The following is a 14,606-nucleotide window of genomic DNA, read 5'->3' as shown; positions in this document are numbered from 1 at the left end:
GCAAATTAGGCAAGTTCTTCCTTGTAATATTTTTTATCAAGTCTTCCACAATTATGTCCACCCATAACCATTATTTCTCTCCTAACATGACATATTCTTTTCTTCATTTTATTAGATCCCATTTGGAATGGCAGTATTTGCAATATTAGAGTACTTGCTGAAAGTAAAAAGGGAGAGAGCAATCAAAGGGTATTCAGAGTTTTCAGTTTTGAGCAACAGTATAGACTATGGTACCATTAACTGAAGAAAGACAGACCAGAGGCTAATATAGAAACAAAGCTGACAAATCTGGATAGCTTGGTAGAATGATCAATAGTTCCACTTTAGTCATGTTAGTTTTAGAGAGGTAGGCAAACAGGAGAGCATACGGAACTCAAATGGGATATTTGTCCTGGGCATATAAATGATGTGCACAAAAATAAGAGCACATGCATAAAATAACTCCTCTTTTCCAAGGAAAAGATTCTCCAGACCCTGTTTCCCAAAATGTTTGACCAAATTGGGTACTGTATTAAGTCTTGGGGATGGAGAAGAATTTCTTGAGCATGCAGAAGCAAACATAGTATTTTAGACCAGGAACATTGGAACGAGTCTGCCTGTGTTCAAATCTTGCCCCTACCATACACCACATGGATAATCCCGGAAAAGTTGTTTAAGTTCTCTCTGCTTCAGTTTGCCCATATTTAAAATATGATGATGCTAATGTCTACCTCATAACAATTTTATGTAATTAAATGAATTAATCTTTATATGATGCTTATTAGATCAGTACCTAGCACAGGGTACAGCTATATACATGCTTGTTAAATAAAATAAATGGAAATGAAATAGTCAGAAACCTACATATATAAAAACATGTATAATTTCTACATTAAAATGAATGATTATATATTTTAATTATTAGTGGCTATAAGTTTATAATAAATAGTTATTAATAAACACTGGGACTAAAGTACAGGTAGATGTCACCTGGAAACTTCCAGATTGTTGTCTTTCTCTGACCCAGTACAGCTTTTGAGTATAGTCATCTATAGATTCTGGATTCCTTGAAAATTTTAATAGCTGACTCACTGTCACTCCTGCCATAATTCTTGTTGATTTTGATGTTCACTTAGATAATTCTGCACATTCCTGAGCCCCCAGTTCCTCAACACCTCCTCCAGTGATTTTGTCTTCCACCCAAACTCAGCCACCCACTACCAATGTCATAGTTTAAGTTTTATCATGACCTGTAATATCTCCAAAATTTCAATCTCAATTGCCCCCTCTCCAGCGACTGATACCTACCTTTCCAGCTATTCTCTCCAGTAACCCAACTCCAAAATTCTTAGATCTTAATGATAAATCTAATCCAGTGATCCTACCAAGTTTCCACTGCATTTGGTCTTCTCCTGTTCCTCTTTAGTCAGGGTAGATTCTATGGTCCATCATTAAAACCACTCCCTTACATATGCTCCCAACTTTTTTGTTCTCTCTTCTCTCCCTGCATCTACTCAACTGACAGCACCCCAACCTGTTCAAATCCACTTTTCTGCTGAGGCTGTGCTTACTTCACCTGGGAAGAAGCACATGGCTGGAGGAAAACACATTACATGATAACTGCTCTCACGTTATAATCATGACCACACACCTCAAGTTGTCCCTTGTTGCTGTCTGGTAATCTCATTACATTTCTCTAATCCATTCATAGTCTCACTCTTCAAGGGGATGTTTCACATATCTCTCTCTTCAAACCTCTAACAGTTCTTCCTTCCTTACTCTATGTAAATTAAGTAGTTCCTATTTCACTGAGAAAATAGAAGCAGTCAGAAGGGAATGTGCACACACTCCCAGTACCTGCATGTAAGCTCATAGACTCACACTTTCCTGTGTTTCTAGATAAGGTGAGCCTTTTTACTTATATACTGAATCCCATCCCTTGCTTTCTGTCCAATGACATCACTCCACAATTGAACACACCTCCCCCACACACATCCACCTCCTGCATAAACAATATTTTTCTTCCTTTTACTGGACAATTGGCAGAGAATTATGCTGTAATATATACTATTGTTTTAAAAATCCTCCTTGGGCCCCACAACCGAATTACAGAGATGTGCAGGAAGAGATGGTTTGGACAGTGTATATTAGATTTAGAATTAGGAAATCTCTGCTGATCTTAGTAAGAGGAGCTTTAGTGGAGTTGCTAGGGAATTAGAAGACAGAAAAGAGAGAAGGGGTAGACTGCTCTTTTTAAAAATACATTAAGGGAAGCGGACTTGGCCCGATGGATAGGGCATCTGACTACCACATGGGAGGTCCCAGTTCAAACCTCGGGCCTCCTTGACCCGTGTGGAGCTGGCCCACGTGCAGTGCTGATGCGCGCAAGGAGTGCCCTGCCATGCAGGGGTGTCCCCCGTGTAGGGGAGCCCCATGCACAAGGAGCGCACCCCGTAAGGAGAGCTGCCCAGTGCGAAAAGTAAGTGCAGCCTGCCTAGGAGTGGCACTGCACACACGGAGAGCTGACACAATAATGAGATGACGCAACAAAAAGAAACACAGATTCCCAGTGCTGCTGATAAGGATAGGCGCAGTCACAGAGGAGAGCGCGCAGCGAATGGACACAGAGAGCAGACCACTTGGGGGGTGGGGGGGGAATAAATTTTAAAAATTTAAAAATCTAAAAAAATAAGTAAAAGTACATTAATTGTTTAGAGTTGTATAAGAGAGGTTAGTTTACTTTTACTTTTTTTTTAATCAAAGGAGATTCATGAACATGTTTATAGGATGAGCTAAAAAGAACCAAGAGAAAGAAGTGGAAGAAATTGTAAATCCAGGGTAATACTGACGGCTGGTACAGGGGAGGACTGACTCTGGCACATCAGTTCTAAACAAGCGTCCTCAAACTTGTACAAGAAGAAAGTCATCTATTTTTCTGAGATCAAGCTTAAGAAAGTGGTTAAGAAAATGGGGTAAGGGTAGTGCTAAATGTTGCATTTGCAAATTCTAGAACAGAAAACATGAAGAGCTTTCTATTTTATCTATGAGTAGAAGGCGATGTGAGCTGATGAAATTGGGGGACGGACTGGTATCCTGGGCAGCTTAAGGCAAGCATGTTAGAATCACTAACGTGGTGAAGGTGAGGGCAAAAATCATTTTAATCCAAACTTGCTTTTCAAGGAAATTCTTTGAACATGTGAAACCATGAAAACTTCATACCTCTCTCTGAGCAGCCTTAGAGCTGTAGAATGTTAAATTTGGAAAGGACTTTGGAAATCATTTGGTCTAACTGTTAGATTAGTTATGAAGCTGAGATAAAGAGAAATGAAGTGATGTTTCCAGGATCATTGAACTTGCTAGTGATAGAGCCCAGGGGTCCTGATTCCAAAGCTGGCATTCTTTCTAATACCCTTGTGCTGTCATCTCAGAATGATGTATCTGTTTTAAAAAAGAAAAGAAAATCGCTCCAGATTCCTTTCATCTGATTTAGCCAAATAACACATGATTTTCCCCCACAAGCCTGTGGCTAAGTTCGTTTATTAACTAACATTTTTGTAGCTTTGCCAACTGCTTCAAAACATTATAGCAGAGCAGAGCATCTGAGTAGACATTTAACAGCAGGTTTACTTAGGCTTATTATAGGTTCATTGACTATGCAAAAGAATATACCTTTACTATTGTAATTGTTAGACATAATATTCTTCTAGGTGTGTCAGAGGGAAACATTTATTTATAGTTCAATAAATGAGGTACAATATTCACCTAGAAAAGTAAGACCTTAAAATACAGTTTTAATTTAACTATATTAGGTTCAAGATGGTTGTAAAGAAAAAAAAATAACATGGCAGAAGTTCTATACGTATTTAATATTGGTAAATTATCATGAAAACTTCATTATACTAAAACTATACATTATAAATTAAAGTTTTACCATTGCAGCTGTGTTATTTAAAGGATATAACTATGTTTAATCTCAAAGAGAAGAATAACAAAGTTTGATTATAGTTATTTTTAAGGTAATAGAAAACCACTATATTAAATCTAATACTAAATTGAGGTTTTCCCCTCAGTGTGAAATATCATGATGCTTTGTAACACTTCGGTAACATAGATGCTTCTGTTTTAAATGTATTAAGTTTTGCAATTTTTCTGGTTAATAAGTAATGAATTCCACTGCAAAATCTTAATATTTGAGAAATGTTTGATGCTTAAAAAATCTCTATAACCACACACACTCTTTTGAAACTTGCCATTTAAACATAAAATTACATATTGCACAACTTTCCAAATCAGTACAGATGCATTGGTGATGCAAATTGAACTCTATTCATATAACTCTGTACACTTGTTTTTACATGATTCATTCTTAAAGTGGAAGAGTAAACTCAGATTGTATGAACATTAATTATTTAAGTAGATTTTGCCAACGTGATATCTAAAAGACTGTACCTTGTTGGATATTTCCTCAACAGGTATGGAAACTTTTGTTTCCCACATCCCTTCCCAAACTAGTCACTTAGCTACTTTCTTTTTGCCAGTCTTACATGTGAAATTGCATTATTTCATTTTACTTTGAATGATTTGACTGTGAATGGGATTGAGCAAACTTTCATATATACATGGCCACATTTTCATTTTCTTTCTTTGAAATACTTGACAATGTCCTTTGTACATTTTCCATTGTTTCTTATTTATGAGACTTTTCTGTAAAGTATATGATTGTTAATATCCTAGGGTATTTGAAATCATAAGACGGTATCAAAGAGCACAAACTAATAAAATTAGTTTTCTAACTGGAAAATATAAAATAATTTTTGTTGTTTTCTATTCTTTATTCACAGATTCAGAAGAGTTAAATTATTGTCATAGGTCAATCTGTTGATTTTTATTAAGTACACAAAGCAAAAAGCCTTATCTTATTTTTATACTTAAGTGAAATTAAGTATACCTGATGGCCAGCAGTTATTTCTTTATGCATTTAAGCCTTTTACTCCTTCATTCATTTTTACTATCTAAACTTTCTGTTATTTACAGACTGCTAAATAATGTAATGATATTGTTTTGTTACTTGCAATATTCATGCTTTGTTTATATGTTTTATGGAAGGTCTATGCCAGAAAGGAAGCCTTAAAAGGAGGTTTGGATAAGACTGTAAGCCTTCAGAAAGATTTATCAGAGATGCATGAATGGATGACACAAGCCGAAGAAGAATACCTGGAGAGAGATTTTGAATATAAAACGCCAGATGAATTACAGACAGCAGTTGAAGAGATGAAGGTAAAACAAACCAACTAAAACAAAGCAAATAAGAAAGAAAGAAAAAAAGGAAAGAAATGCAGCATTGCTTGAAATTATGAATCTGCACAATGTTTATTCTTTTCTTAGGTTGAGATTTTTCATTAATTTCAAGTTTAATATAATTATGTAGATTTCTTAAGCTTTTTCTTAATTTTAAAGCCCATTGATCAGAGTTTAATTATTGATATTCACTATTTGAAATATTATTACCTTGAAATTATATAGTATTAAGATATAGGAATCAGCTTATATGAGCTGTTTCTAGCTGATATAAATTCAGGTTGAAAATGTGACTATTCTTGGAAAGAATTTAAAGTGTAGTCAATAAGCTGTTTTAATTTGGTGGCTTCCAGGGGTTTCTTAGATTTTGTAAGTACTAAATATTTTAACTAGTGACCTTTAATATGTATTAGAAGAACTAAGTTTACATGCTCTTCTCTTGAAACAATAAGATTTAAAATATAACTTTGATTCAAGACCATGAAAACTGAGATCTCTCTCTCTCTCTCTCTCTCTCTCTCTCTCTCTCTCTCTCTCTCTCTCTCTCTCTCTCTTTCTCTTTCTCTCTCTCTCTCTTTATCAATATGGTATGCACTCGGAGGTGAATGCCACACAGTGGCATTTCAATATGGCTTCAGGCAATTCAGTAGTCAACTTAATCCTCAATTTTATTGCAAAGTAAATGAGATTATAATTCCTATCTTAAGTGTCTGAGCTCAGGATATAATTTATATGTACATAAATTGCCTAGCTCAAAGAAGGCACTCAAAAATTAGTATTAGCTCTAATAATAACTATATTTTGTATGCACCAGCAGTAACTAAGGCCCAGGTAATTACATAATTTTCTGACCACACTAGCCTATGTGAAATATTAATAGTTATCTGTTTGGTTTGAAGCAGGATGACAAAGCATAATCATTTTGAAGCCAGACACTTGGGTTTAAAACCCTCTGCCAACTCTGTAATCTTGGACTAGTTACATAAACCCACAGAGCTTCAGTTCTCTCCTGCTTTTCAGAATTATTGGAAGGGTGAAATGTGAATACCATAACACAGTGACTGGCATAAAGTAGATGTACAAAACTCAAAAGTATTATTACCATTTTTATTATCATTGGTGCTGCATGGTAAGAAATTAGAGATACTATATTACATCATTTATACAGTCATTTAATGTACGTTTTTTATAGTTAATGGCTGCATTCTTGTGTCAGACAGAAAACACTGACATGAAACTCAGGTCTTTAAACAGAAAACCCTATCATGTGGCTTTAGTCACATGTAGAAAGTAAAATTAAAATGTGTAAGACTTTATTTGTGCTCGTTTTGGCAGCACATATACTAAAATTGGAACGATAATGAGATTAGCATGGCCCCTGCACAAGGATGATGCACAAATTCACAAAGTGTTTCATATTTTTACATGGGAATCCTTATATATTTGATGTAACATTTATGTAACTTAAGCTACTTTAAAAATAAAAAAATAACTAAAAAAAGACTGTTTTTGGATAAACAGTAATCGTTTCAAGAGTATTAAAAATGAAATTATTCTAATCTAGCATTACCATATATCATGCATTCACTTATCAGCAAATATTTTTTGCAAACTTACTCTGTGCCAAACACCCTTCTAGAATGTGTGAATTTACTGGTGAGCAAGACATCAAATTTACCTCTCTCCTGGGAGTTTACATTCAAGTTGGAGGGCACAAAATGGGAAAATAAACAAAGAAAATAATTTGAGATGATAACTTTCCTTTAAAAAAACAACTGTGAATTAAAGAGGAATGAGTGATTGGGTGAGGGGTGGGGGTGATGGGATACTATTTTAGAAAGGGTTGACTTGGATGTCAATTGTAAGGAATTATATTTAATCTGAGATCTGAATCACAAGAGAAAGCCAACTATTTTTAAAAATCATGGAGGTACATTCCAGTCAAAGGCAAGAGCTCCTGAAAAACCCAAAGACTTAACTGGGAAGAGGATAGCTGGCTACCTGAAGGGAGTAAAGCAGAGGATAAATGGCCTGAGATAAGTTTGACGACAACAACAGAAATCTGTGAACAAAGGAGTTTCATAGGCTATGACGGAAGTTTTGACTCTAATTGAAATGGGAAAGGCATTGGAAGGTTTTAAACAAGGGAATGTAATGATTTTAAATTGAACTGTGTGAGGAGGCCAGCCTTAGGAAAATTATATCATTATAGAATATGAGAGCTAGAAGGTAGTCCGGAAGTAATATTGTCCAGACTTCTCTCTCTGCTGATCAGAAAACAGAAATCACCAAATAGGTCAAATAAATTAGCTATAGTCACAGGTTCTATATGTGGTAGAATGAGCTGTATTGAAGCTATGTTTCATTTGGTTTGGTTTGCTTATGTTTCTTCCATTCCATTCTAACCTAAGCTACTCTATTTTATTTTATGAATCGTATGTAGGACCCCTATAGTCTTTCCTAGTCACATCTTAATTCCCTTGTGACCTACTCTCACCAATTCTCCTAATACTTTATAGCCCTTCCTCAGGTCTCAATGTAGATAATCAACAGCCAGCTTATTTTCAGTCAGTCTTTGTTCCTCAGATTCCTTTAGTTCAGTGTCTCTCAAGCTTAAGGCTTCAGCATCAAACTCCAACATCACAAACCCTCAGCTCTGTTCTTTGCCTTTTATCTGTGAGTCCCCACCCCTGCTGAGCTTCTTTCCAGGCCCCATGTTGGGCACCAGTTGCTGCAGTCAGCTCATGATAGGTTGATTCGAAGGGAAGGCAATGCAGAACTTTACAAAATAAAGGCACAGAGAGAGAGACAGGAGAGAGGAGATAAAGATGGGACCAGGGACTCACAGCTTCTGGAACTGAGAGCCTCAACCCTAGTTTCTACACCCCATTTATTGGGAAACTACTGAGCAGCTGTTTGCCATTATACTGCAACACCATCTACAATAGGGAACAATTGCAACATCCACAATAGAACAGGTGTAACATTTACAATAAGGAACAGATTGGAATATGAAACACAGGTTTCAGTGTATGTGAAAGAGAAAAAGAGAAGGGCGGGTGCCCAAAGGGTTGGGACTCAACATCCTAATCATAACTCAATCATACCCACGTACAGATCAGATTACAAACATAATCCAGTATGTATTTTTGGAATTCATAACCTTATCAAACTCCTACAGAGCTATTGGCAGTGAAAGGTATCTCCGCATTTGATGGTTATATTCATGGAAAGAAGAGGCCCAGAGCCACCACTTTTTATGAGGATTATTTCTAATCTTTACCATCCTTTCATTTTTCACCTTTCTCGCAGGGGAAAAATACCTCATGATGATATCCTTTCTTTGTTTATTTTTTTTTAATATACTTAAAAATATTTTTTAAGAAACTTAGATTTCATAAATGTATCATAAAATAATTATAGAGGGTTCCTATATGCCCCGCTCCTAGCCCTCCCACCTTTTCCCATATTTTCCAGAATGCGAGTCCAACACCTTCCCACTCATTTTGTGAGTCTCCACCCACTGATACAATACGCTATGACAAGATGAAGTCTACATACTTCCTAGAAGCCTGTTTCAGGTGCACACTGTACTGCATGCACCTCAAATCCAACACCTTAAAATAGAAACCCTCCACTGCCAAATTTGCCAAAAGACCATTCCCAATATTGTAGTTTCAAACACATACCTGCAAATCCCCATAGTTTACCTGCTCCCTCCCCCAACCCTCACCCCAGTTGCATGGACAGTCCAACCCACCCTCCCCACCCTACCCCCTCATAGACCAGCACCAACCAGCACAATAGCATCACTGTGCCACTGTTATGCCCATCCACTGCACAATTGTACTCTTCCATTTTATCATAGATTTTATCCATATGGGCATTGACTCACAACCTTCTCCCTGTCTGTCTCCTGTGAACCTATCTTTCATACTCTAGCTCTGTGAGTCTGCTCAATTTGCTTAATTCATATCAGTGAGGTCATGTAATATTTGTCCTTCATTGCATGGCTTGCTTCATTCAACATAAGGGCTTCAAGATTCATCCGTATTATCCCATGTTGATGGACATTGGGTTGTTTCCAACTTTTGGCAATAGTGAATAATGCTACTATGAACGATGGTGTGCATATATCTCTCCATGTCCCAGCTTTCAATTCTTCTGGGTATATACCCAGTAGTGGAATTGCTGGATCTTATGGCAGTTCTATGGTTAGCTTCCTGAGGAACTGCCAAACTGTCCTCCACAATGGCTGCAGCAGTCTACATTCCCACCAGCAGTGGAAAAGTGTACCCATTCCTCCACATCCCCTCCAAAACTTGTATTCCTCCATTTTTTTAATAGCCACCAGTCTATTGAGTTTAAGATAATATCGCATTGTGGTTTTCATTTGCCTTTCCCTAATAGCTAGTGATATAGAGCATTTTTTCATGTGCTTTTTAGCCATTTGTATTTCTTCTTTGAAGAAGCATCTATTCAAATCACTTGCCCATTTTTTGAATGGGTTGTATCTTTTTATTTTCCAGCCATAGGATTTCTTTATATATACTGAATATTAGGTTCCTATCAGATATATGGTTCCCAAATATTTTCTCCCATTGAGTAGGCTGCCTTTTCACTTTCTTGATAAACTCCTTTGAGGTGCAAAGTTTTTAATTTTGAGGATGTCTCATTTATCTGTTTTTTCTTTCATTGCTTGTGCTTTGGGTGTAAAGTTCATGAAACCATTTCCTAATACAAGATCCTGTAGTTGCTTCGCTATATTATCTTCCAAGATTTTATGGTCTTGGTTCTTATATTTAGATCTTTTATCTATCTTGAGTTAATTTTTGGTAAGGTGTGAGGCAGTATTCCTCTCTCATTCTTTCGGGTATGGATATCCAGTTCTCCAAGCACCATTTGTTGAAGAGACCATTCTCTTCCAGTTGAGTGGGATTGATGGCCTCATTGATTATCAGTTGACTATATATGCAACAATCTATGTCAGAACTCTCAATTTGTTTCCATTGGTTAGTATGTCTGTCCTTGTGCCAATACCATGCAGCTTTGACTACTGTAGCTTTATAATATGTCTTAAAGTCAGGTAGTGTGATTCTTCCAATTTCATTTTTCTTTTTCAGTATGTCTCTGGCTACTCCAGGCCCCTTGCCCTTCCTAATAAATTTCATGGTTACCTTTTCCAGTTCATTAAAAATGCTGTGGTAATTTTTATTGGGATTGTGTTAAATCTGTTAATCAGTTTGGGTATGATAGACATCTTAATGGTGTTTAGTATTCCTATACATGAACAGGGAATATTCTTCCATTCTTTGATTTCCTTTAACAGTGTTGTGTAGTTTTCTGCATACAAGTCATTTACATCCTTAGTTAAATTTATTATTAGGTATTTGATTCTTTTAGTTGCTGTTGTAAACAGGATTTTTTTCTTGATTTCCTCAGCTCATTATTGGTATACAGAAATGCTACTGATTTTTTCACATTGATTTTATAACCTGCCACTTTACTGAATGTATTTATAAGCTCTAGAAGCTTTGTTGTAGATTTTTCAGGGTTTTCTATGTATAGGATCATTTTGTGTACAAATAGTGAAATTTTTACTTTTTTCTTTCTGAATTGGATGCATTTTATACCTGTTTCTTGCCTAAGTGCACAAGCAGGTACTTCTAACACAATGTTAAATAAGCACGGTGAAAGTGAGCATCCTTGTCTTGTTCCAGATCTTAGAGGGAAAGCTTTTAGGATTTCACCATTGAGTATGATGTTAGTTGTGGGGTTTTTCATATATATCCATTATCATGTTGAGGATGTTCCCATCTATTCCTATCTTTGAAGTGTTTTTATTAGGAATGGGTACTGTATTTTGTCAAATGCTTTTTCTGCATCTATAGAAATGATCATGTGATTTTTTTCTCTCAATTTGTTTATGTGGTGTATTACATTGATTTTCTTATGTTGAACCATCCTTGCATACCCAGGATGAAACCCACTTGATCATGGTGTATAATTGGTTGTTGAATATGATTAGCAAGTATTTTGTTGAGGATTATTTGGCACCTAGGGTCATTAGAGAGATCCGTCTCTAGTTTTTCTTTCTTGTGGTTTCTTTGTTTGGCTTTGGTATTAGGGTGATTTTGGCATCATTGAATGAGTTAGGCAGTGTTTCCTCCACTTCTCTTTTTTTGAAAGAGTTTACGTAGGATTGGTGTTCTTTCTGGAATGTTTGGTATAATTCACCTGTGAAACCTTCTGGTTCTGGGCTCTTCTTAATTGGGAGGTTTTTTTTGACTAATTCTATGTCATTACTTGTGATTGGTCTGTTGAATACATCAATTTCTGCTTTCATCTATGTAGGATGCTTGTATGTTTCTAGGAATTTGTCCATTTCCTCTAAATTATCTATCTATTGGCATACAATTTCTGAGGGGTCAGTAGTGATATCCCCTTCTTCATTTCTTATTTTATGTATTTCCATATCTCTCCTTTTTCTTTGTGTGGCTAAGGGTTTGTCAATTTTATCAACCTTCTCAAAGAACCAGTTATTTATTTCATTTATTTTTTCTAGTGCTTTTTTATTTTCTATTTCATTTAACTCTGCTCTAATCTTTGTTACTTCCTTCTTTCTACTTCCTTTGGGGTTAGTTGGTTGTTCTTTTTCTAATTCCACCAGGTGTGCAGTTATGTCTTCGGTTTTTAGCTCTTTCTTCCTTTTTAATATAAGCATTTATGGCTATGAATTTCTCTCTCAATTCAGCTTTTGCTGCATCTCATAGGTTTTGATATATTATGTTGTCATTTTCATTCTTTTGAAGGTAGTTACTGATTTCTTTTGCAATTTCCTCCTTGACCCACTGTTTGTCTAAGAGTATTTTATTTAATTTCCATATCTTTGCACCTAACCTGCTTCTCTGCCCCTTACTGATTTCCAGCTTCATTCCATTGTGGTCTGAGAAATTAATTTGTAAAATTTAATTTTTTCTGAATTTGTTGAGAGTTGCTCTGTGGCCTCGCATGTAGTCTTCCCCAGAGAATGATCCATGTGCGCATGAGAAGAATGCATATCCCACTGTATTTGGGTGTAATATTCTGTGTAAGTCTATTAGGTCTAGATCTTCCAATGTATCATTCAAGGTCTTTGTTTCTTTATTGAGTCTCTGTTAAGATATTCTGTCTAATGGTGATAATAGTGTATTAAAGTCCCCTGCTATAATTGTAGAAGTACCTATTTCTCCACTTAGTTTTTTAATGTTTGCTTCATGTATTTTGAGGCACCCTGGTTAGGTGCATAAATATTTATGATTGTACTTTCTTCTTGATAGATTATCCCCTTTATTAATAAATAGTGGCCTTATTTGTCTCTTATAATAGTTTTGCATTCAAAGTTTATTTTTACCAATGTTACCATAGCAACTCCCACCCTTTTTTGGTTATTGTATGCATGCAAATTTGTTTCCCAAATATGCACTTTCAGCCTCCTTGCATCCCTGGGTCTAAGGTGGGTTTCTTGTAGATAGCATATAGATGGTTCATATTTCCTTATCCATTCTGCCTATCTGTGTCTCTTGCTGGAGAGTTTGATCCATTAACATTTAATGTTATTTCTGTCAAGGAATTGCTTACATTAGCCATATTTTCTTTAGGTTTATGTATGCTACATGTTGTTTTTATTTTTCTTTTTATCTTTTTGGTTATTCTTACCAATAATCTTCTTTCCTATACTCTTCTCTAACACTCTCTCTCCTGTTTTTGCTTTCAACTTGCAGAACTCCCTTTAGTATTTCTTGAAGGGTTGGTATCTTATTTACAGACTCTCTTAATTTCTGTGTATCTGTGAATATTTTGAACTCTCCCTCATTATTGAATGCCAGCTTTGCTGGGTAGAGGATTCTTGGTTGTCAGGTTTTTTTTTCTTTTAGCATCTAAACTATGTCATACCACTGTCTTCTTGCCTCCATGGTTTCAGATGAGAAAGCAACACTTAATCTTATTCATCTTCCCTTACACGTGTAGGATCTCTTCTCTTGCTCCTTTAATTATTCTCTCTTTGTCTTGAGCCTTGGACAACTGTCAAGTATATGTCTTGGACTAGGCCTGTTAGGATTTATATTGTTTGGGGTGTGCTGTGCTTCTTGGACATGTACATCCATCTCCCCAGATAGAGTTGGGAAATTTTATGCCATTATTTCCTCCAACACACCTTCTGCTCCCTTTCCCTTCTCTTCTCCCTCTGGGATGCCTATAATGCATATATTTGTGCATTTATTGTCATTCAAATCCCTAAGTCCCTGCTGGATTTTTTAATCTTTTTATTTATCTGTTCTACTATCTGTCTGATTTCAGTTGTTTTGTCTTCCACATCACCAATTCTTTCCTCTGCCTGTTCAAATCTGCTTTTATATACTTCCAGTGTATTTTTAATTTCTTGCGTTGTGCCTTTCATCACCATCATATCTGTTACCTTTTTATGTATCTTTACACTTTCTTCAAGTATGTTCTCACATTTTTTTCTTAATATCCTTAGTATCTTCCTTCATTTCATTACGCTGATTCATGATATTTGTTTAGACATCTCTGATTAGTTGTTCCATGTTCTGCATCTCCTCCTGTTTTTTTTTTTTTTAGTTTTTTTAGTTTGTTCATTGGAATGGGCCATGTCTTCTTCTTTGTTAGTATGACTTGTAATTTTTTGTTGGTGTGTAGACATCTGTTTATCTTGATGGGTTTATTCAATTGATTAGCTTCTCTTTCTACTCTAGGGTTTTATTTTGTTGTTGTTTTTGTATGTGTGATAAGGTTTCACTTGGACACTTTGTTCCTCTTTATTCTATTTGCTTGCTGTTATCTATGTTCATTTTGAAAAAAATTATGACAAGAGAAAAGGATAGAGATAAGAAGAGAAAAAGAATAATAGTAATAATAATAATAATAAAAGGTAGATGAGGAACCATACAAAACCTATGAAAATGGCTAATTAACACAAGTAAGAAATACAGAGAATAAAAAAGTGGAATAAATACAATAAAATAAGAAACAACATAGAGAAAATAGAGAAAAATATATAGAAAGAATTAAAAGCCTGGATTCATGAGAAGAGAGGAAAAGAAAAAAAAAGAAAGAAAACAGAAAAGGAGAGAGAGAGGGAAAAAAAAACAAGAAAAAATACCAATCAAAAAGTGATGGAATGAAAGAAGAACAACAGAAAACAGAAGATAGAAAAATGAAGGAAAGAAAAGAAATAGTGTAGGTTAAAAAATCAGTAAAAGAAAAAAGGGAAACAAAGAAAGGCGAAACACAATAAACATTAAACAAGACAGCAACAATTTTAAAAA

At 35.5% G+C, this 14,606-nt stretch overlaps 1 protein-coding gene and 1 non-coding gene across 4 annotated transcripts in view; both read left to right on the top strand.

The window, feature by feature from the left end:
- Positions 1-14,606, top strand: part of DMD (dystrophin) — a 2,676,723-nt gene that overhangs the window by 1,235,965 nt on the left and 1,426,152 nt on the right. For all 3 annotated transcript variants that reach the window (XM_058291720.2, XM_023592525.3, XM_058291721.2), the window contains one exon: positions 5,086-5,256. In XM_058291720.2, the coding sequence (XP_058147703.1) occupies positions 5,086-5,256 (171 nt within the window). The remainder of the gene's footprint in view (positions 1-5,085; positions 5,257-14,606) is intronic.
- Positions 6,597-6,700, top strand: LOC111759358 (U6 spliceosomal RNA). Its single transcript, XR_002793367.1, has one exon. It is a non-coding gene; the product is annotated as a U6 spliceosomal RNA (small nuclear RNA).

This window comes from Dasypus novemcinctus, chromosome X, assembly GCF_030445035.2.
Source record: "Dasypus novemcinctus isolate mDasNov1 chromosome X, mDasNov1.1.hap2, whole genome shotgun sequence".
In the NCBI taxonomy this organism is placed as follows: Eukaryota; Metazoa; Chordata; class Mammalia; order Cingulata; family Dasypodidae; genus Dasypus; species Dasypus novemcinctus.
Note: the sequence above shows the minus strand (reverse complement) of the source record. Positions and strands in the feature narration are given on the sequence as shown.